At 55.7% G+C, this 21,773-nt stretch overlaps 1 protein-coding gene across 1 annotated transcript in view; it reads right to left on the minus strand.

The window, feature by feature from the left end:
* The window catches only part of Bahcc1 (BAH domain and coiled-coil containing 1), a 54,682-nt gene extending 34,136 nt beyond the window's left edge, over positions 1 to 20,546 (minus strand). Inside the window, exon 1 of the mRNA XM_038328163.1 lies at positions 20,369 to 20,546. Within this exon, the coding sequence (XP_038184091.1) occupies positions 20,369 to 20,546 (178 nt within the window). The remainder of the gene's footprint in view (positions 1 to 20,368) is intronic.
* Between the last annotated feature and the right edge of the window lie 1,227 nt (positions 20,547 to 21,773).

A 21,773-nucleotide genomic window follows, 5' to 3' on the forward strand; every position in this document is an offset into this window, starting at 1 on the left:
GGCTGGGCCAGCATTTCCGTCAGTGGCCTGGGAATACAGTAGATGGTGAGCTGCCTCTGGCCCCAGCCAGCCTCCGTGGCCTGTGTACCCTCTTCTCCTGCCCACCAGCCTGCGACATCCTCCACTGGTGGCTTTCATGTTCTCTGCACCCTCTCTGCCAGAGTCCAGCAGTCAGGGCCAGGCCAAGTAAGTCTCCCTGGTTGTCATAGCTACCAGCTCTTGTCCGCACACAACATACGTGTACAGAAAGTGTCTGCACACAGGGCTGCTCAGTGGGTGGTCTGGGCTGCACTGCTGGCCCTTTACCCCAGCATGGTGCCCTGGTACCTTGCCACCTCTGTCCCTGGGCAGGAAGCCGAGGCCATGGTCATACCAGGGTGGAGCGGTTAGGTGGAGCCTGGCCGGCCCAAGGTTAGTCACAGAAGTAGCTTCCCGCCCAGGAGGCAAGGGAATTTGGTGAATTGGTGATGCCTCATCTCGCCTGGCTTGGCCCTGGGAACTTCCCAAACACAGGGTGACTCAGCAGAGAAGCAGTCAGGCTAGAGGAGGGGACTGCCCCCGTGGGACCCTGGCATCTATACCGAGCTCTACTAGCTCCCAGCCCTAGTGGTTGGAAAGCGGCTTCTTCGCTTCCTGGTGGGAAGGGACAGTGCATGGTGGTGGGGACGTGGCCAGAGGAAGGGTCTGTGACCTTAAAGGGGTCCTCTGCTTTAGCCAAGCCCACAAAAAACATGTCAAAGGTGCCCAAGAGCCAGGGACTTCCCGGACAAGACCACATGGCTGGGATTGCCAGGGGACCCAGTCCAGACCACAGGCGTGTCCACGCCAGGGGAGGGGACTCCAGGCTGGGAAGGGAAGTGCTGGCCTCCTTGCCCTGCTCCAGGGACTCTGGGGGGCCATGCTTGTGGGCTGAGTGTGGCTGCTCCAGCTGCAACTTTCTGCCCCGCCCAGCCTGGCCCCAAGTTCCCCAGGCCTCTCTACTCCTCCCACCCCACTCCCTCCTGGGGAAGCACCGCCCACCCTTTCCTCCCTAGGACATGGGAAGCCTTGGCGTCCAAAAGCTGGGTCTGCAAAGGCAATTTCTCCGGGATCTTGGGAATAGTGCACCTTGAGCTCTCTCCCACCACAGTGGACAAGGTGGCACTGACCCTCAGCTCAGTGTCCCTCAGGGCCCATGGCAACAGCTCCCTCGGTCTCCTGGCAGGGAGAGGGACCAATGGCTCACAGCCTAGCGGGGTGTCTGAGCACTGGGCCCCCAAGTCAGGTCAACATGCTTCAACCTGGGAGATCAATCCTGACCCTGAGAGGGTCCACAGTTGACACTCAGTTCCCATACTGTCCCAGAAGAGGGTCCTTCTGACTGGAGGCCTGAGGGACAGTCCCCTACCCTAGCTACATTAAGGGCAGGGGCTGCCCAGTGAGAGGTTGGCAGTCCTATGCAAAGCTCTTCCAGACCGGGGCCCTCGTCATCCCACACTGGCCTGTTTTCTGACTTGGGAGCCTTTTAGGGGGTGCTCCTTTATAGCTTCTTCCGCTAAGCCCATTAGAGCAGGGGCTGCTGCCTGCAGGGCCTGTGAGACTGGGGGTTTGGGACAGGTCATGGCCTTTCCCCTCTGGACCCTCTGGGACAGGTCACTTCCTGTGGGTTTCGAGCTGTTCCTGGAGGGGGGTGTCTTCACTCCCTCCCTTCCATGTTGAGAAGTAAAGGGCCCAGCACAGATACCTCACCGCACCGGCCACATCTCCTGTCCACATAGTAAAGGCAGCAGAGATTCCTGGCCCTGGGGTCACTGCCATGAGTGCTTCTATGGGGTAGCCAACTTTCTGGAACACTGGCGGGCTCAGGGGACTTCATTCCCTTCCATAGTTCGGGATGGCTCAGGAGACCCAACATGGGCCACACATGATAGTGACGGTGACTCTGACTTTGAAAGAGTGGGTTTCTCTTGCCATGCTGGCCCTGCTGGGGAGCCTGCAGGAGATCCCATAGGCCTTGCCAGGTGGACAGCCTCCGGGTGGGCAGCAACTGTCGGCGGGTAGAGAGGTATTGCTGCTCCTTGAGGTTTGCTCAGCCTGCCTGGCTTCTAGGGGATCCGAAAAAAAAAAAAAAAAACCAACCTCAGGACCAGGGATCTGGGTCCCTATTGTCCCCTACACCTTTGAGAACCGGGGTGGTGGCACTGGGCCAGGCAAGCAGAGCCCAGGGCGGACCTGGCAGTCACCTTCTAAGCTCTGCCTGCTGACCAGGAGCCAACCCCAGACAGGGCTGGTGCAATGGCTGCCTGGGAGCCCAGTTCAGCTTGGGCCCTGGCCAGGGCCGCTGCCTCAGGCCAAGTCCAGCCGGGAACTAGGCTGAAGGCCCTTTCCTCTTGGCAAAGTTCCTTGTCTATGAGTGCTGTGGTTACCAGCCTAGGGAGGACATGGGGGAGAGCCTGGTACAGTGGGGAGACCCAGAGGGGATCCTGACAGCCAGTGTGGGGCTTCTTCAACCATGCTTAGGTCTTCACGCCAACCACACTGGTCCCAGGTCTTACAGAACAGAACACGCTCTACCCACCATTGTCAGTCCCAGATGACCACAGCCCAAAAAGGTCTGCAGAACAATGCCACCGACCGTCCACTCCCCCATCTGAGGTACAAGACAAGCCCACCACTGACATGTTCCCAGAAAAGATCGGTGATGTGTGAGGTGGCGGTGGCACCTCCATGCTGTGTGCTCCAGACCCTACCAGCTGCTCTACTGGCCTGCAATTCTGGATGTGAGGCAGGTTGTGGTCTCAGCTCCAGGGACACCTCAGCTCTGCCCAGGACACCACGAAGGCCTGGCTTGAATGCCTGGCTGGCTGGCTGAGAAAAACATTCTGGAAGCCAGCATGCCAGAGGGCCGACTTGACCCACCTCAGGCAATGAACACAGAAGGCCTGGCCCCGTCCGTGGGAGGTTAGTCTGTCCCTGTGCCAAAGCTGGTGACCTGCATGGGAACATGGGCCACACCTGGACGGTGGCTACTGTGGGGCTAGCGGCAGGAGGGCTGGGGAAGCGGTGGCTAGGCAGAACAGAGAGAAAGGTCTGTCAGGCACCCTTGGCACAGCAGTTTTCAGACCCCTTTCTGGGAAGACGCTATACCCTCTGTGATGAGCAAGAGAGTGGGAATCGCTGGGCTTGTCGGGGATCCTTGGAGGGTTGACCAGCAGCAGCAGCAGCACAGCCCCTTCAACCTGGCACTTGGGGCTACAGAAGCTGCAGTCCAGGGACACCCTGGTCAGCCTTAGCTGTCAACAATCTGAGAAGCCCTCAGTTGTGGAATTGCCTAGATCAGGTTGGCCTGTGGGTATGTCTATGGAGACTTAGCTTATTGATTGATGTAGGAGGGCCCAGCAGTCTGGGCAGCATCATTCACTGGGCACATGGTCGTGTGTGTGTGTGTGTGTGTGTGTGTGTTGCTAACCATGAGCCACTAAGAGAGTCAGAGAATGAACTAGTAAACAGCCTCCTTCCGTGGTATCTTCATCAAGCTGTTGCCTGAGTTCCTGGTCTAACTCTCCTCAAATATGGACCATGATCTGGAAGGATAAGACAAATAAGCCAAACGGTAAGGTTGTTTTGGGCCAGATTGCTTAATTACAGCAACAGAATAAAACCAGAGTACCTGGAGATCTCTGTGACCACTGAGGCCACTATGTGGTCCACAGGGGTAGCAACAACCTGCACTGCCCGGGAGGCAAATGTGGCCTACATGACTGGACACAACTCACGGCAGACGAGTTGCGTACCTACGTATGCACTGTGGCCAAGACAGTCCACAGACGTGATGTCATCGGACAACCCGGGAGTGCGGACAGCCTGAATACCACCTGGAAAAGGTGTCAGCTAAGAGGCCTGGAGAACAAACCCTTATGGGTCTGACTGGCTGCCTGACACTGTGCCAAAGATCCCCCGAGGGTGTGGCCCACCAGAGCCCAGTCCTGGGTGGCTGGAGGGCCAGGTGCTAGCTAGCCATTGCTTGTGCACCGGCTCTCTGGCCAATCCCATCCTGAGCCAGGGGGACAGGCGGAAGCAGCGCTTTGGGGAACGAGCGTTTGTTTTGAGTTAAGCATGCCACTGAGACGGAGTCCCCTGCTTCTGGAAACTGTGAAATGGGTTGTAAAAAACAAAACCACAGCTCACTGAGACGGCAGCGGCAGCTCCAGAGAAGCAAGTCCCTTCCCAGGCTCTAGGCACTCCTGTTGCTTCCGGAAGCCCAGCTGACTGGCTGCTGGCATGGGCCTCCCTGGCTCTGTGTCTGGCGGCTGCACCCACTGCCTGTGCCAAGATCCCACCCTCCTGCTCACACCCATTCAGACTCCCCTCTACCCTCAGCTTCTTGTTCTGCCTCCCTGGGTCCCCTGTAGAGCTAACCAGACAATGGAGGCATCGGGTCCACCAACTAGTCTTTGGTCTCCCTGGGAGACACCAAAAGTGGCAGATTCTGGAAAGATGAGCATCCTGGGGCAGCTGATGGGAAGAGAGGCTCTCCACTCACACTGAGCCTGCCCCAGAGGGAGCTGCGGAGGAAGAGACAGCCCTCCTGCCCCACCCCACATTCCTCTCATTCCAGAAACCCTAGGGAGAACAGACCTTCCACACAGGGTTTTCCGCCTAGACCGAGGATCAGAAGAAAAGGCTTCAGTCTAGCCTGCCTGGAAGCTGAATGATATCTATCTATCGTTTATCTATCCCTCTACTGCCCCGTGGAGGGGGAGGGGCTAAGAGTGGGGATGCCAGGCCCGGATAGAGAAGGAATTCTGAGACTCCTCCCCAAACCAAGGTGTAGAGGCGTCCTCGGTGTGCACTGGTCTGTGGGTATTTCCATCCACTCCAGCACCTGAAGATGTGGGGAGTGTGAGCCACACACATGATGGAGGTGGGATGGGACCTTATGCAAGCACTCTCAGGGCGTGTATCGTGTCCCCTGGTGTGTGACAAGCGCCGACTGTGCATGCACATCTACAGCTTGTGACTGTGAGCGTGCACCCGTGGCTGCATACGAGCCTTACACAAGGACATACAGACTATACACATTCTCCAAAAAGCTATTTCCCAAGTGTTGGGTCTCTACCAGACTCATGCTGACTGGCCTGGGTGGACCCTGCTGAGTCTGCCCACTGCCTCCCCTGGTGTAGAGCCACATCCAAGCTGGCTGTAGGAGGAAGTCAGCCCCAGAAGACCAAGATCTCTGACACAGGCAGTGGTGGCGCACGCCTTTAATCCCAGCACTCGGGAGGCAGAGGCAGGCGGATCTCTGAGTTCGAGGCCAGCCTGGTCTACAAGAGCTAGTTCCAGGACAGGCTCTAGAAACTACAGGGAAACCCTGTCTCGAAAAACCAAAAAAAAAAAAAAAAAAGATCTCCGACACAGGAATGCAGCCTTCCAGGTACGTCTCTTCAGGTAGGAAAATCCCAGACCTGAAAGTGGCTTGGGAATTAGAAGCACTTTGGCAGACCATCCCCACAGCTCCTCGGGGAGCAAGATCCAGCTTTCCTCAGATTCCAATCTCAGACCCCCTTGCTAGCAGGCACCATCGTAAGCTCGGGCAAGTTTCCTAAATCTTCAGGGCTGCTGCTAGCAGGTGTCGGCCCGTGACTCAGCATTCTCCCCTTCTGCCCCCAAAGCCCTGGGAGGGGCTGAGGACACCTGGTCTCCACAGATCCCACAAAAGCCAGCTCCATGAAGGTGGCTGGCAGAGGAGAGGCTAAGACAGGCCCAGAAAGGAGAACAAAAGAAAAGAGGAGGAAGGAGGCCGGGTGGAAGGTCCTGGAACCACAGCCTGGGGCGGGGGCTAACGGGGAGGCCAAGAATGCTGAGCAGTGGGCGTTGGGCTTGGCCCATCCTGGGGACATGGGGGTGGCCTGGGAATAATCACCTCACCCGGGAAGCCCCTCAGTCAGACCCAGAGAACCTTCCGGAAGTCCCAAAGGAAGCCACTCTCAGGCCATAATAGGAAAGCGCTGTGGTTGCTGAGCCACTCAACTGGGCAACCATGGAAAAGGCCGGGAGGCAATGATGACAAGGGACAGGCCCAGCCGACAGCCCAGAACTAATAAAAGAAAAGGAAAATCGGATATAAGTCTGGTTCTTATTAAAAGAGTAAATTTAGCCCTTTGGCTAGGACAGGAGGCGGGGTGGCCAAGGCTCCCCACTGGGGGGGGGGGGCTGGACTTCTTCCCAGAGTGATTCAGTGTCCCAGGACAGGCAGGAGGGGGTGGGGCTGCAGTAGGGGGAAGGGGCACACCTTCTCTTCGGTCTCCCCTCCCTCCCTGGGTAGCTAGGTATCCAGGATCTCTCCCAGATGCCCAGGACTCTCCTAAGGGTGCCGAGATGAGCCCTATGGGTGTGAGGAAGTGACCAGGACTGCTCAGCACCACTCCTGTGAGCCACACACCCCAGCTTGGACAGCTTCACCCACCAACGCAGGCACTTCCCTTCCCACTGCCTTGAAATAGGCTAGCCACACAAAGAAAGGCCACCCCAGTGTAGTTTACCAGAACCTCACACTCATGTATGCTCACATATAAAGCTATACATACATATGCATCCATGTTCAGAGCGTACATTCACACAATCACATTTACACATAGACTCTTACGGACCTACAAACGCATACACATGCTTGGGTCTCTTCTCGGCGAAGCAGGGACCCCACCAAGACAGGAAGCTCCGATCCAGCTGTGGGCACCCACCCTGTTCTCCTGTACCTAGCCTCTCACCCATGTCTGTAACCCTTGAGGATGAAGACGTTGTTGAACATAGCCTGTTTCAACCGTGGTCAGGCAGAGGACAAAGGACACCTGACCGGGGACACAGACTCTCTGTGGTCGTGCTACCGGCAGGATGAACTTCCACGAGGAGAATGCTCACGTTTTCTAAGTGACTGACTTCACCGGGCTGGCTGGGCTTCCCCTCCTGACGAGTGGACCAGTGCTCTCTGTGTGTGACCCCTCTGTCCCATCCAAGACCCACAGGGACGACGTGGACTGCACGGAGTTGATATTCCTGGGACAAGACACCCTGAGAGGCTAAGGATGTGGGGGAAGGTGGAGGTTACAGCTGCTAGAGACAGCTTCCTATCCTTCCGTGTGACCCCACTTTCGTGGCTCCGTCCATGCTCACCCATATCATCTGGTTGCCTGGAGGTGCGAGCCTTCAGTCCTTGTGGTCGGGGCCTAGCACTCTGTGGATAGCCACAACCCCAGACCCACCGCACTGCAGGGACAAAGGGCTACTGGATGTTCCCTGGGCCAGTGCTCTGTATTTCCCAGTACCTCTCCCCCCACCGTCTCCCGCACCCAGAGGCTACCTCCATTAGACATCTACCCAGGCCTGGCCCTGCAGCAGCAGGCATCCATGCTGAGGCTTTCTTAGCCTGAGCCTCTTTGCTGCACAGGACGCTCAGAACTGGACAGACTGACTTCTTGCTTGAGTGCAAACTCCCACGCCCCCTTCACAAAGAAATGAATTGGGGCTGGAGAGATGGCTCAGAGGTTAAGAGCATTGCCTGCTCTTCCAAAGGTCCTGAGTTCAATTCCCAGCAACCACATGGTGGCTCACAACCATCTGTAATGGGGTCTGGTGACCTCTTTCTGGCCTGCAGGCATACACACAGACAGAATATTGTAAACTAAATAAATAATTTAAAAAAAAAAAAGCATCCAGAACTAAAAAAAAAAAAAAAAAAAAAAAAAAAAAAAAAAGTAAAAAAGAAATGAATTGCAGGATTCCTTGCCTGGCCGACACTGGTGGTCTGAGAATTGGGAAGTACCACATCTGCTAGAGGGGAGGAAGGGCCAGTCATGTCCCTCAGACAGCTTCCCATGGTGCCCCGAGGCAAGCTATTAAGGTTGAGAGCTTGGGCTAGCTTGTATTTCCTAGAGGACCCAAGGACCTATGCTGTAACACCTAGCAAGACTCAGGTGCATGGGGTGGGCACCTCTGGATACCTCACACGTAGGCAGGGCAGACGCTGGCCTGTATCAAAGGGCTTAAGTAGGCAGGACAGCAGACATATACATGGTGGCCATTGCCTCTGGCCCTGGGTCAGCTGCCACACTGGGCTGGGAAAATTACAGCTGGCCATAGGAACCAGCTATCCTGATATCTGGGAAGAAAGGCACCCAGGGCATGGATCCCAGCATGGCTTGGCATAGCCGTAGTAACCTGGCGGCCCAAGGGACACTGTATTCTCTGCAAGTATGCTGCGGGGCCATGGGCATCCTTGGTCCCTGCTGCCAGTGACAGAAGATTGTCATCTCCCAGACAATCGTCTCACGTATGACGGACCCCAACCACTCTGAGACTCACCCTGTGTTCTCTTTCAGAGGGAACTAATGGTGGCCCTCCCAAACTCAAATTCTCAAGGCTGAAGATCCCCAGGGACTACTTCCCAGAGAAGGCTCCTCCCTGGAATTCCTCAGCACAGCAGGGGACACTCTTTTCCAAGGGGCTGAGTTGGCACCTGTCTCTTGATCCGGTGCCAGGCATCACATCTGGGCTAACCTGGGGCAGAGATCTCCAGTCTTAGCCTAAGAAAGGAAGAGGAAGCTGGGCGGTGGTGGTGGGCGCCTTTAATCCTAGCATTCGGGAAGCAGAGGCAGATGGATCTCTGTGAGTTCGAGGCCAGCTTGGTCTACAGAGCGAGTTCCAGGACAGGCTTCAAAACTACACAGAAAAACCTTGTCTCGAAAAACAAAAACAAAACAAAACAAACAAAAAAGAGAAAAGAAAGGAGGAGGAAAGGTCTGGGAAAGACGCACACAACACAGCTAGCTGCCTTCAGCTCTGGAGAGCAGGAATTCTCGTCAGGGAAAACAGGGAAGTAACTGCCCGACTCAACCCTGGCACTCTCTCCTAGAGGTAGGTCCTGGCTACCAGAAAGACCTCCCAGCCTCAGGTACTTCCACACCTGACAGGGTGGGAGAGGGAAGGACTGAGAGCCCAGAAAACATGGAGTGGCAGGAGAGAGACTGGGCTGTGCAGCCGGAAGCCCTTAAAGGCTTCTGGGTCTTGATAGGCTCAGAGTGTGACAGAGGGGTCTGGAAACCCAATCAGAGCGCAATGAGGGCCACTTTTCAGCAAGACTGCATCACTGTGCCAGCTGCTGAGCAGAGGTGGGGACTCTCAGCCCCCAGGACACTGAGTCTCGTCTGCAAGTCCATACCCCTTTCAGAGGCACAGAGGTATCCAGTAGTGGCTTCCACGTGGAATCACAGAGATCAGGACGTCCAAGGCCACACGGTGACGCTAAGGACCACAGGACTCAGGCTGTGCCCTGTTTCCACCTTTCCCGCCGCAGGAGAAGGGGATATCCTCACCCGTTCTTCCCCTCTGCAGTGCTACGGTGGCAGACCGTGCCTGCTCCCTTCAGCATGGAAAGGAGACGCGGCTTTAGTCCTAAGGGCACTCATTGTGAGCAAAAAGCAAACTTCAACCCCAAGGCAGAAATATGGTGACTTCTTAGGACTCTGGTGAGCCGAGTGAGGGAGTTTCTGGGACAGAAAAAGTCATACCCACTGCACAGAGTGGCTCAGAATGGAGCCAGTTACCCGAGGAGGCCAGCCTAAAGGGGACTCTATGGACCCCATTAGGAGAAGATCCAGTAGAAAGGTTGGTCATTTACCTACACTCCCATCCTTAACTCACTAAAGCAGACTGGGCCACAGGTCACACAAGTCGTGGGGTCAGGGGTCACAGCAGGAGGAATTCCCTCCTTGGTGCGTATGTGGCATGTGGCGGGAAAGGGAATGACCTCACTGAAGTCCCCGCTATGCTGGGCAGGTCCTGATCTCAGGGCAGGGGTAGTAAGGCACCAACTGATTTTTACCCTGTCTACTTAGAGTCTGAAGGCACAGACGACCCTTGGCATGGTTCTTGAAGGTGTTCCCCAACAGCCTTGGAGGAAGAGCCTGACATGATCGACCTGTAGATGCACAGAGCTGCTCAGATTCGCTTGTCCTGGCACCAGACACAGGATCAGCTGCCTACTATTGGGAGGTGAGGGTCTAGACTAAGGTAGGGTCTGGTTAGGGCCTTCGCTGGAGCCTGGATGGGTAAGCACCAAGGTGGTCCCAGCACACTGACCCCACCTGGGTGCCAGCTGGAAAACGGAAGGCTGGGGAAACACTGTCCAGGTCAGAGGACACAAACTGTTGCTATCCAGGCCACAGAAGGAGACCTGTGCGCTGTGCAGAGAAATAAATTCTACCCCGGCTCATTCATTAGCGTTCTCGTGCTCATTCATGAGAGCCTTTGTGGCTCCAGTGTCATCTCCCCCTCATCTTAGCCCAGCCTGCAATCTGAGGAAGCCATGAACAGCCCCCGTGCTCTGACCTGCAGCTCCGGCCCTGTCTCATACAAACCTACAGGAAGCCGGGCGGTGGTGGCGCACGCCTTTAATCCCAGCACTCGGGAGGCAGAGGCAGGCGGATCTCTGTGAGTTCGAGACCAGCCTGGTCTACAAGAGCTAGTTCCAGGACAGGCTCCAAAGCCACAGAGAAACCCTGTCTCGAAAAACCAAAAAAAAAAAAAAAAAAAAAAAAAAAAAAAAAAACAAACCTACAGGAACCCCTAGGTAGCAGCACAGCCGGGGAGCAGGCTTCCCTCGGGGCTCAGGCTGCTGGGTCTGTGGTATGCAGCAAATGCAGACTGGGAAAGGGGGCTCTGCAGAGCGGGTACAGCTCACAGTGGCATCTACAGCCATGATGGGGGCATCTGAAGGAGAAGCCAGGAGAGAGGAGCGGGGCAAGGGATGGTGGAGTCAGCTTTTGGATACCGAGGGGCTGAGCTGGACACCGACAGGAACAAGACTGAGAGGCAGAAAGACTCCAGTGGGGATGAGGCTTGGATCTGAAGGAATCAAGTGCCAGCCAGTATTCAGAGACCAGGGAGGGAAGGGTGCAGGGGGTCTGTTACAGCTGTGGGGGTTACCAGGATAGCCTCCAGCGCCCTGGCACGTACCCTTTGGTGTCCCCTCCCGGCACACACACAAGCAGTTAGGACCTCAGGTGGACTAGGTCTAGAACGCCATAGAAGCCAGAGGCCATCACCTCTGGGGGAGCGCGTAGAGACTGTGGGTTCCACCCCACTTGCCCTTTCCTCTCCTTTGTCTGAGTAAAGCTGCTGCCAGGCTAAACGATGCTGCTGGCCCCAGGGACACGAACTGGTGAGATGCCTGCAGTTCAGTCCACCCATGCCCCAGATTCCCAACCCACGGAACCCAAAATAATAAACATTGGCTGTCTGAAGCTTCGGACACAGAGGATAATTTGATGCCGTTTGTTAACTATCCTGAAAGAACTAATGGATATATAGAGGCGCGTTCACGGCAAGGCGGGAATGCACAAGGAATCTCCAAGAAGGCAGAGGAAGGAGGCACTACAGGGTGGGCTAGGACAGGGGTCAGACCCGCTCTGCAGAAGACGGACTCTGGCCAGGGAGGGTCCCAAGGGCCCCCACCATCCTTGCAGCCTCTGCCTTTGTGCTGAAGGACGCGGTTCAAAGAATCCCAGGCTAACTCCAAGATATACCAATAAGGTGTTGGTTTTTGTTATTTTTTTAAATTGTAAGGGGCAAACTCATGCAAAGGAGCAAGAAGTTCAACCTCATCTGTGTAGAGCAGGAAGCACACATACACACACAGAGCAAGAACGAGAGAGAGAGAGAGAGAGAGAGAGAGAGAGAGAGAGAGAGAGAGAGAGAGAGAGAGAGAGAGAGAGAGAGAACGAGAGAACAAACAAACCCTGCCTGGGTGGGCCAGAGGTTTTCTCCAGGTACCTAAAAGGTCACACCTAACCTGGTTTAACCTCTTAAAGATCATTGGCTGAAGTTGGGCGATGGTGGCGCACGCATTTAATCCCAGCACTCGGGAGGCAGAGGCAGGCGGATCTCTGTGCGTTCAAGACCAGCCTGGTCTACAGAACTAGTTCCAGGACAGTCTCCAAAGCCACAGAGAAACCCTGTCAGATCATTGGCTGACAGAGACTCCCCATCACCTCCCCATTTTGTCTAAATAAGAGAGTTCCAAACCCAATATATACTATATACACTAGAAACAGATATCAAGTATAAAATTAGGACTGCAACCTGCATAAAAATATTAAGCAAGGAACATATGCTAAATGTTTTAATAAACATTCTATCCTAAGAAGTCTAAATCTTGCATTGGCAATGGTTTGGCTAAATCATAAGACTTCCTACTCTACATCTGAAGGTGCATTCCCTGACCATCCTCTACTGAAGGGCCCTCTGGACTTGGCCATAGTAATGGTTCTTACTATTTACCACAAATCTGCACTGTGTTATAAAGGTCAAACCATACTGTGTACAGTTTTTTTTTCTGTTTACTTTATGTTCAGAAATGATAAAGGCTTTTTCGGGGTTAGCCTAAGATATATTGTAATTTAATTTAGTTTTAATTTTTGGGTTATTTAAAGAAATTAAAAGTTTATTTTTAGGATACCTGAAGGGTTGTAAAAAGTCTCAAAAAGGGGACTGGTTTCCAGGAAGTTTCCCACAAGGTGACTTGATGGTTTAGGGTGATAGTAACACAGGTTGGGCAGAGCAGCTGGTCCCTACACAGAACTGGCAGGACCTGGGGGGCAGGGGCACAGGGCAGGTCCTCTAGGGGCCAGCTCACCATAGGGACAGAGCGGTCTGCATAGAGAGGGATGGGGCAAGGAGCTGAGTCAGGGCAGACTAAGTGTGAGTCCTTCCTGTACCAGGTACAGCTAAGCACAGAGACAATGAGAGCTAACAGGGAAGAGAAAAGAAACCAGGGCCTGGAAGGGCACAGAGCAGGAGAGACCTTGTTCAGAAGGACTTTGCTGAGATTGTCTGTTTGGGTAGAGGCAACACCCGAGAGAGGGACAGCAGAGCTAAACCCTGGGAGCTTCAAACATGGGGTAGGTAGACAGCTACGCTGGGGAACTGGCCAGGGATCTGACGCAGGGAAACACAACTGGGGAACACCTCTCTGAGAGGAGTTAAGAGGGCAAGGCCGGGTTCAGGGAGAACCCAGAGAGGGTCCCACGGCACTCGCGCATTTAGAGGACTAGACTGGAGCCACAGAGGGTCATGGTGCCTGGAGCTTGGCTCCCTCCGTAAGTGGCAGAGATCAAAGGATGGAGCAGGAGATACAGGACATCCTGGAGGAAGAGGACCAGCACAAAAGTGAGCAAGGATCCAGGATGGGAGCGCTGCCCCCAAGGGTGAGAACGGTGAGCAGGTATGACCGGTACATGTACATATGGTGGGTCACGTGTGCTTCACCCACTGGCTGCTGGCTGGGCCAAGGGCGGTGGCAGCTAGAAAGTGATGCCCAGGTGTGTAGTTCGGGCTTCTGCTTCAGGGAGAGGGCACACCTGCCATGTCTCAAGGGGCACCTATCCTAAAGAGTAGCTCCTTCACCACGGTGTCCTTCCTCCTAGTTTAGACTCTTTAGGTTTCCTACCCTGGTATCCGCGGTGTTCACATCAGCCCACCCCTTTCCCGCACAGGGCGGTCCTCCTCACCCTGCCCTGCTCTGCTTCCAGAGGGACCCAGCCTGGCTCTAGGAATGGGAGTCCATGGCTCCTCCTCTGGAACTCCTTGCGGAAGACAGGGATATCTAGGGGCGGGGGAGGGGGCTGTCTACCACAGGACCAACAGGCGTGGGGAAAAGTCCAACAGAGCCCCGTTCTTACATGACAACCTAGCCAGCTGGTTCATTTCTCACTTAGTAGAGTTGATTCTTCTCCTTGGGCATGGCACCCCAGAAAGCACAGCCCCCCTCGGGCTACTCTTTGCCTTGCAGACTCCCCACCTGCTGTTCAGAAGCCTTGATGGGAGGCAAACCCATCCTCTTCTTCAGCCCTCCAGTCCCTGCCCCGGGGTAGGAGGAATGGGCTGCTCTGCTTGCTTCTCATTTCCAGTTCCAGGCACATAGCCTACCGAAACCCCAGGAGGAGCAGTGCCCCAAGCCAGCCGAAAAGCCTTCCCGACCAGACACTGGACTCTTTGTTGGCGATGGGGGGGAAAGGGGAGAGGAGAGGGACAGGAGCCGACCCACCTGTTCACTCCCCCAGGTCAGAATCAAAGAGATGCTTCCTGGCCCACAGAATCTGGAACCTAATCATGAAGACAGCTGCAGCCGCCACCTACAAACACCAGCTTGATGACTCCAAGCGTGGACATTAGACACCCCTCCACCAGCCTGAGGTCTGCTGTGAGCCCGGAGCTGATTTCGTAACCAGGGCCCGGGCGCCCCCTCGTTCGGCACCCACCCACCCCTCCCCTGAGCCCACGTCCCACGCCTGTGGTGGCAGCTGCTCACAGGGCCACAGGAGGCAGTGATATTATATATTACGACAAACAGGGGCAGCCCACTGACAAATAGGCCTGCGTGATCTAAACGGTATATTATCCCATAAAAACGTCAGCAGGCAGAGCGTCGGAGCCAAGGCGCAGTGTCGTCCCATGCCGGAGGCCCTTGGAGGCCTTGCTCCTGCCCAGCACAGCGGGGCTGCGAGGTGATTTTCTAGGCGCTGCACAGTGCTTGGGACTGTTTCTTGCTTGTTACACCATGTCTGTTGGGGAGGGGAATGAGGTCCCAGAGGTTAATGGGGACCAGGAACCCCAGGGGAGACGTTCCCTGGCAGGCAAAGGGGTTGGACATGGGACAGAGCGAGTCCCCTAATTTGCCAAAGAGGCAGAGCACGCGTGCTTTGACTTCTGAAGCTGATTCACCGCTCACTCCTCTGCAGACTAAGGAGATACACACACCCAACCTGGCCCTGGTGGCCTCCTGCCTCCTGGGCAGGCCACCTCCCCTGCAGGAGCAGGGACTTAAGAACTCTGGACAGAGCTCCAGGGGCCTACCTGCCAAAGTGCCCGAGGCAGCTGTGTCCTGGGTTTCTTTTGGGAAAGCTCCAGAATCATTCTGGTCCATAATGCAGAAAGGCATTTCCTCATGGAGTGCCTAGGCAGAGACCTCCCAGCCATGCCAGGACCTGGTCAGGGACACCAGGCCCCTCCGATGGAATTCTGAAGGAGGACGCCGGCTGAGCTGGGGCAGAGGTGAGGAGGTAGGGAAGAACACCCTTGGGACTTTGACCTCTACAATCAAAGCGGCTGCACGGGATCCAGGGGATAGGGCAGCATACCCCACTGTGGGACTTATATTCAGAGTACAGCAGGATTCCAGGGGCCCCAGAGGAAGAAGGGCAAGGAGGCACTGGGGTGACCACCATTGTTCCCTTCCGTTGCCCTGCCGGAAAGTTGTGATTCCCAGTGGTGCTGCTTGAACTTTATCGGCTGTGCTTGGGAATTCCCAGTACAGGAACCCTGAGGGTCCCAAGCTCTGAGTTGGAAGCGAGACCAAAGGCATTCTGGGAAATGTAGTCCTTGGGGAGTTAGGAGGGTCAGCAGGATGGGGAGTTAGGGAAGAAAAGAGAGCCAAGCTGCCACCCTGACCCTAACTTCAGAGTGGAAGTTTAAAATGCCAGGGAAACAGAGTCCCTAAAAATCCGTGCCTAACTCCACAAGTTTTTTCTTGAACAAGAAGCCCTGGTCCTTTTATTTTAGCAGGGGAGACCTCCTCAGAGAGGAGGATCCCAACTAAATCTCACAAGTAGGAAGAAGCCTTCATTTCCCACATCCCTTTCCTCCTCTGGCTAGGGCCTCCAGACCCGGGGCGGGGGTGGGGGGGTTGAGGGTTGGGGTGCGACCTGCTGCCTCCCCTCCCAGAGCTGTGAGCATCCCGAAGCTCCCACGTGATTTATGTTCACAGCCTGCCCTGATGACATATGTAAGTTGACAGCGAACATCCTATCAACTTGCTGGAGTGTATCTTGATTGTTAAAACACACTCTTAAAGGTGTACAATCATTTATCAAATTAAAATAGCCAAGCTTTGCTTGTTCCTTCTCTGCCTTCCTGGAAGAAACAACCCCAAGCAGCCTCCCACCTCCTTAGGCCTCCGTATGAGCCCCCGATGCCTGGGACCCTGGCCTCAGCACACCCTCCCCCTGCCCCAGGCCAGGGCAAGCCCACTAATCGCCAAGAAGTGACAAACGCCAGAAGCCCCACCAATTAAATTTAAACTCACGCAAAGCTCAGTGGCTAGTAAATTATTATTTTTATTAGCTTGAACCAAGTTCCCGTAAGAGAGAAAGTCAACTTGCTCCCATGAATGGCTCTTGTATAATTTATTTAACTCTGTGCTCTTTGCCAAAGCCTGGAATATTTTTAGCTCGTTCTGTTGTTGGATTTGGCTTTTTTATGTGTGTTTCTGAGGGGTATTTTTAGCTTCATCCATGTTATTCTAACAACCTCCTATGCGTTTTTGTCCTGTCTGTGCAGGCTGTTGAACCCTGTCTCACAGGGAGCTGAGGGAGATTTCTAAGAATAACTGGGGAGTGTTTGGGGGTGCGGTGTTTTCCGGGGGAGATGTGCTGTCTGTACCACTCCTGCCTCGGCCACCAATTCGCCTTACTGCTCACGTGACCTGGATATTCCAAAGGAGCACTCAGTGTCCCCCTATAGGAATAATCAGACTCAGTGGCCGCACGGGCCCCACTGAGAAAAAACCCACTTTCCAAAAACAGCTTTGGTGGAGCGGGCGTGGCTGCCACAGCCACCCCAGTCTATGCAGCCGCCAGATTCCCGGATCCCTGTGGCTCCGTTGGGCACGGCGGCAGCTTTGATGTCTAGCTCTGTCACTGTGGAGCAGGATGGGTAGAAGCTCGGAAAGTAACTCTTTCACACCTACTTAATGTTGGTAACTGCTGCAGAGACACTCTCGCACGGTGCAGTTAATGAGGTATTTACGAAAATGTATTTTTTTCTTACACACACACACACACACAAAAAAAAAAAAACCACGTGATGGGAGGGACACTCTCGATGGGGTCTTTTCTCACCAGAATATGTATATATATTTTTAATCTATAGGGCTAGGTAAAGTTTGGGTGATTATTTCATTATTTTACATTAGAGATGACTGGTCATCCGAAGTGCCTTTAACAGGAAGTAGGTTGGCATCTTACTCCAGAAACTGCCTGCCTCGATCCCCCACCCCCCACCCCGCAGCCAAGGCTCATGGCTGCACAGGCCAAGTTAAATCACGTCCCAAAGCCAAAAGGGGTGGAGAAGAGTCCAAAAGGAGATTCACACCAAGAAGTGAACCAGCCCCTTGGTGGAGCCCCAAACTGGGGGGGGGGGGCTCTAGGAGCACAGGACAGGAGCTGACCCCGCCGGAAGGGGGGAGGGGCAGGCGAGCACACAGCTCCCAAGTTTCTCCCTGGGGCAGCTGCCTCCTGATTAAACCGGTTCCCGGGGAGAGGAGAGACCCCCCCCCCCCCAAGCAACTCCAGGCAGTAAGACCGAGGAGAAAACCTAGGTTAGTTCGTGTGGATTTTCCTTTTCTGTGTGTTCCCCCATCCCGAGATTTCACAGTTTTGCCTCCGGACCATCTGTATTAAAATCTAACACTAAAAATAATGGTTCCAAACATTTTAATTGTGCCTCCCTGTGACAAGGTTAAGGGAACAGCACTTTACCAAAAACCCTACAGCTCGGATAGAAAGCTACCGGCACTTTCATTTTTGGGAAACAATGGGAGACGCCTGGGAGCCCGCACACCCCCCCTTAGGGTCCTGCAAGCAGACACCGTGAAAGCACCAGGTGGGAAAGAAGCAGGGCAGCAGTGGAGGGACCCTCAGCCCAGTCTGAGCGGTGGTGTCTGACCAGGCAGGTGGGGAGAGCACACCACACAAGGACACTGTTCCCGGGGAGCCGGGGGGCTGCAGCCTGGATGTCTGCATCCTACGCAGACACGGGGAAGAATCTTCCCCAGCAATTTTGCTTTCAGCTCTGCAGTTGGGGCAGGGAGGGGCAGGCTGGACTACTGCTGCCTTGGCCCCTGGGCCAAGGCCATCCATCCACAGAGAGGGGAGGTGGCCATTTGGGAATCTGCACACAGGATCCACACACAAGATCCAAAGACAAATTCTTTAACTTCTTCACCCCATCTTTTTCTCTCTAAATGAGGACCCACAAACTAAAGTACAGGGATCTCAGGAATAACTCCCGTCTTAAAAATACATGCAGCGAGATTCTAAAAACGAATACGAAATCCTGGCTATCCTGGCACTTAGCAATTGCAAAAGGCTTCCAGCCCCACACAGCCTAGCCAGGCTTCGAATCACAACCAAGTCCAGGATCTCCAACACAATAGGTTCCTCTGGTCCCCAAAGGGATGGAAACTGGGCCTTCAGAAGCAGAAGACACGGGGCCCTCCAGCAAGAAAAGAGGGAGCCCTCTAGGGCCCCCAGTGTATGAGGAAGCAGGAAGGGTGTGGGGTCCCAGACTAGGACCTGGTGCAGTTTCTCACAGCTCTCGGTGGCCTGCAGTCCAAGAACCACGTGGTCCAAGTTAGCATGAGCAAGACAAAGGTCCAGGCCACTTCGCCACATTTCCACCTGACTGGGTACTACCTAGGTCTGGAAACGGGCAAGAAGAAGGAAATGGCCGCTGACCAAGACCTGGCTGGGCGAGCAGGGTCAGGAGGCAGCAGTGACCTGAACTGATGGGGAACTAGGCTTGGCCTGGCTGCCCCAGGGGGCACAGTCCCAGCCAGCCTGGGCACTACTGTGGAAACCTGCTCTCTGCAGCACTGTGACCTACCAACCTGGAGGGCAATGCACACGGGGGAAGAAGGCAGAGGCATCCCCTCTCTTCTCCGATCCTGCTGACTGGCCTGCCCAGTCAGGAGCTGAGGCTGGAAGAGAAGCGGGGCACTTGTCCCCACTGTAGCTACCACCACGTCAAAGCCCTCCCTCCACTCCCCAGTGGCCATGAGAAGAGTGGGCAGCGTCTCAGGGCAGTGGCAGGAACAGACAATGAACACAGGGCTATCGGCGAAAGGCGAAAGATATTTTAAAATCACCAATTGTTCAGTCAAATACTCTCCTTTCTCTTCCCAGTTATAAATCTAGAAGAGTAAAAATATTCGGAGAGGGGGAGAAAGAAAGCGGTCTACAGAGAGGGAGCACAGCCTCCCTGAGCTCCTGCAGTAAAGGCGAGCAGGCAGTGTGCGGCTAACGCTGCAGGAGGCTGGCCACTCTAGCCCAGGGCTGCTCACTCAGAACAACCTCGTGCTGTAAAAGCAGGAGGCCCTCTAGTAATTAAGCAATTTCAAGTTTGTTTCAGCTTTTTTTTTCTGAGGAAATGCATTTTTTCTTTTCGACTGCCTTTCCTTCCAACATTTTCCCTTTTAGCCCCGTTCTTGCCATCCGTTTTAATCCACACACTAATTGTAATCCCATTAAAGCAGATATAATTTTATTAGTATTCATGGTTCATCAAGCTAATAATAATAACTGCTACTGCCAAACTGAAAAATAAAAGCAGCAAATAATATTTCTGATGTTTAGAATAAACTGTAAACAAAAGCAAGCCGATCTGCCAGGGTGACCAAGCAGGTCCACGCGCAGTTCCTCGGGCTCCCCCAACTCCACCCACGCTGGTCAGTGACTACCCCGCCAGCTACGGCTTCGCTCCAAGAGACTGGGTCAGCGCTACCAAGAACAGACCCTGGGGAGGGAAAACACAAGGGGACTGCAACGCGGGCGCGTGCCGGGGCTGGTCGGGACAACTCAGGGTCTCTTCTCTTGAAGCCAAAGCGCGCGGACTCGCCTGCACCGAAATCCCGAGCGAGGCGCCTCTCCGAGTTCCGCGGTGCGGGATGCGCGGTCCGCACTCAGGCCACGCTTAGTCCGGCGTTAGCAGGATACCAGAGGCACTTGTTAAAGCGCATGCATCCCCTGCAAACCCATTCTCGCCCTGACACTTCAAGGCTTTATATAGAAACAGGATTTTCTCGTCTTACACTAGCAGTTCCCATTAGCGCTCCCGGGGCGCACACCACTCTAATCCGCGGGCCGGGCGCGCCCTGGCCCCCTCCCCCAGCCACACATTCGTTCTGTCCCCCGCAGAAAGCGCCACGGTGTCTCAGACGCAGAACGTCTTAACGAGGTGAATGCAGAAAAGAGGCTTCCGCAAGAATTTACTTCGGCAGGAAGGGGTGGGGGAGGGCGGCTAGGAGTAGAAGGCTTGTGCTTGCTTTGCTGCCTGCTCTCGGGCTGCCCTGCGAGACCCAGAGTAGTCGGGGAAAGGCTGCTGGAAACGGCGCAAGCCAGTGGGCTGGCAGGATGCACGGCCCTCCAGGCGCTGCGCAGGGAAATGAAACCAAAGCTCCGAGAACTGCTCCGAGGAGCGGAGGGGCCGGCGCTCTGCACTGGCCACCGTTGCCAGCTGCGGCGGGGCCTGTGTACTGCACCCGCCCCGGCTGGGCACTGACCTGTGTGCGAAGCCATCGGCAGCGGCGACGGGAAGTACTTTCCGGGCTGGAAATGAGCGGCCGGCTGCGCGGCCGGGCCGGCGGGGGCGAGGCGCGCGGCGGCGGCGGCGCTGCGGTGGCCCAGGCTCCCGCGCTCCGACAGCAGATGCGGCGGCGGTGCGAAGTCTCGGCCATCCATGCCGGGCCCCGGCCCCGGCCCCGGCCCGCCGCCGCCTCCAGCAAGCAGCGCGGCCGGGGCCTGGGGGCGGCTCGGAGTGCAGGCGGAGCGCGGGCGGCGCGCAGGAGGCGGCGTCTGGGGTCACCGGCGGCACAGGCGGCGGAGCCGGTCAGCACACCGGCGGACTCGGCTTCTCGGCGGGCGGCCGCGCTCCGAGCCGGCGGCCGCCGTGCAGGTCCATGGTCTGCGGAGGCAAGCAGAAGAGACCGGTGACTTGGGGGTTCCTCTCTCCCGGGGGTCCCCGCCCCTCCCGCCACCAGCCCCCTCCTTGCGCGCCAACCGGAGAGGCATCCAGACCGGACAGCGGGGCCGGGAGCGCTCGGAGGGCTCCCTACTGCACACGCTTACGCGCCGGGTCACTGGAGCCGCCCTGCACGCGAGTCCGCGAGCACACACGCACCGTCTGAGCCACGCTTGGCCTGCCAGAGCCAGAGGCAACCCGACCGCGCTGCGCGCAGCTTCCCTTTCTGGTCCCTGAGAGTCCCTGCGGCGAAGGCGCCGTTGCGAAGAGGCTGCTGGCTCCGCTGGGTGATAAAAACCCAAATCTGCGAAGCCATCACGCACACTCGCACGCGCGCGCACACACACACACACACACACACACACATTCACACACACCCTCTCCCCTCCCCCGCTGCCCAAAGGTGTCTCGGAGGAAAAAGCCCGGGGTCCACGCTCCCCCCCCCACCCCGGTCTTTCTGAGGTCCAGCTTTTACTGCATTCCGCTTAACCGAATAACCATGCTAATTAAGCGAGTAATTTTATTGATTGTAACTCAAGAGTTTTTTTTTAAATAACCTTCCTTTTCTCCTCTCTCCCATCCCCCTCCATGCGTCTTTCAGTCCATTCTTTTGAATGTCGTCCCCCCACTCAGCCCCTATGGGACCGGCCCCCACCCTTCAGCATTGTGCCACAACCCCAGACTGGCGTCCCGGAGCCCCGGGCGCCCCTCGACCGCCACTGGCATCACCTGGGCCGCTACGCCGCAGTGCCTGGCCTGCTGTCCCCGAGCCCCGAGCTTCCTGGTGAGGCTGGAACAATCACCCCGCCCCCCAATCAAATTCGCCCAGGATCTTCCTCTGCGGATTGGGGCTTTTGGGGGAGGGGGCTCAGAGAGTCAGAAATTGTTTTCTCTCGGCCTCCCAAATCGGCCACGGCGTTTCTCCATTCAGCGCCTGCCCTGGATCA

Source organism: Arvicola amphibius, chromosome 4 (assembly GCF_903992535.2).
Source record: "Arvicola amphibius chromosome 4, mArvAmp1.2, whole genome shotgun sequence".
NCBI lineage: Eukaryota > Metazoa > Chordata > Mammalia > Rodentia > Cricetidae > Arvicola > Arvicola amphibius.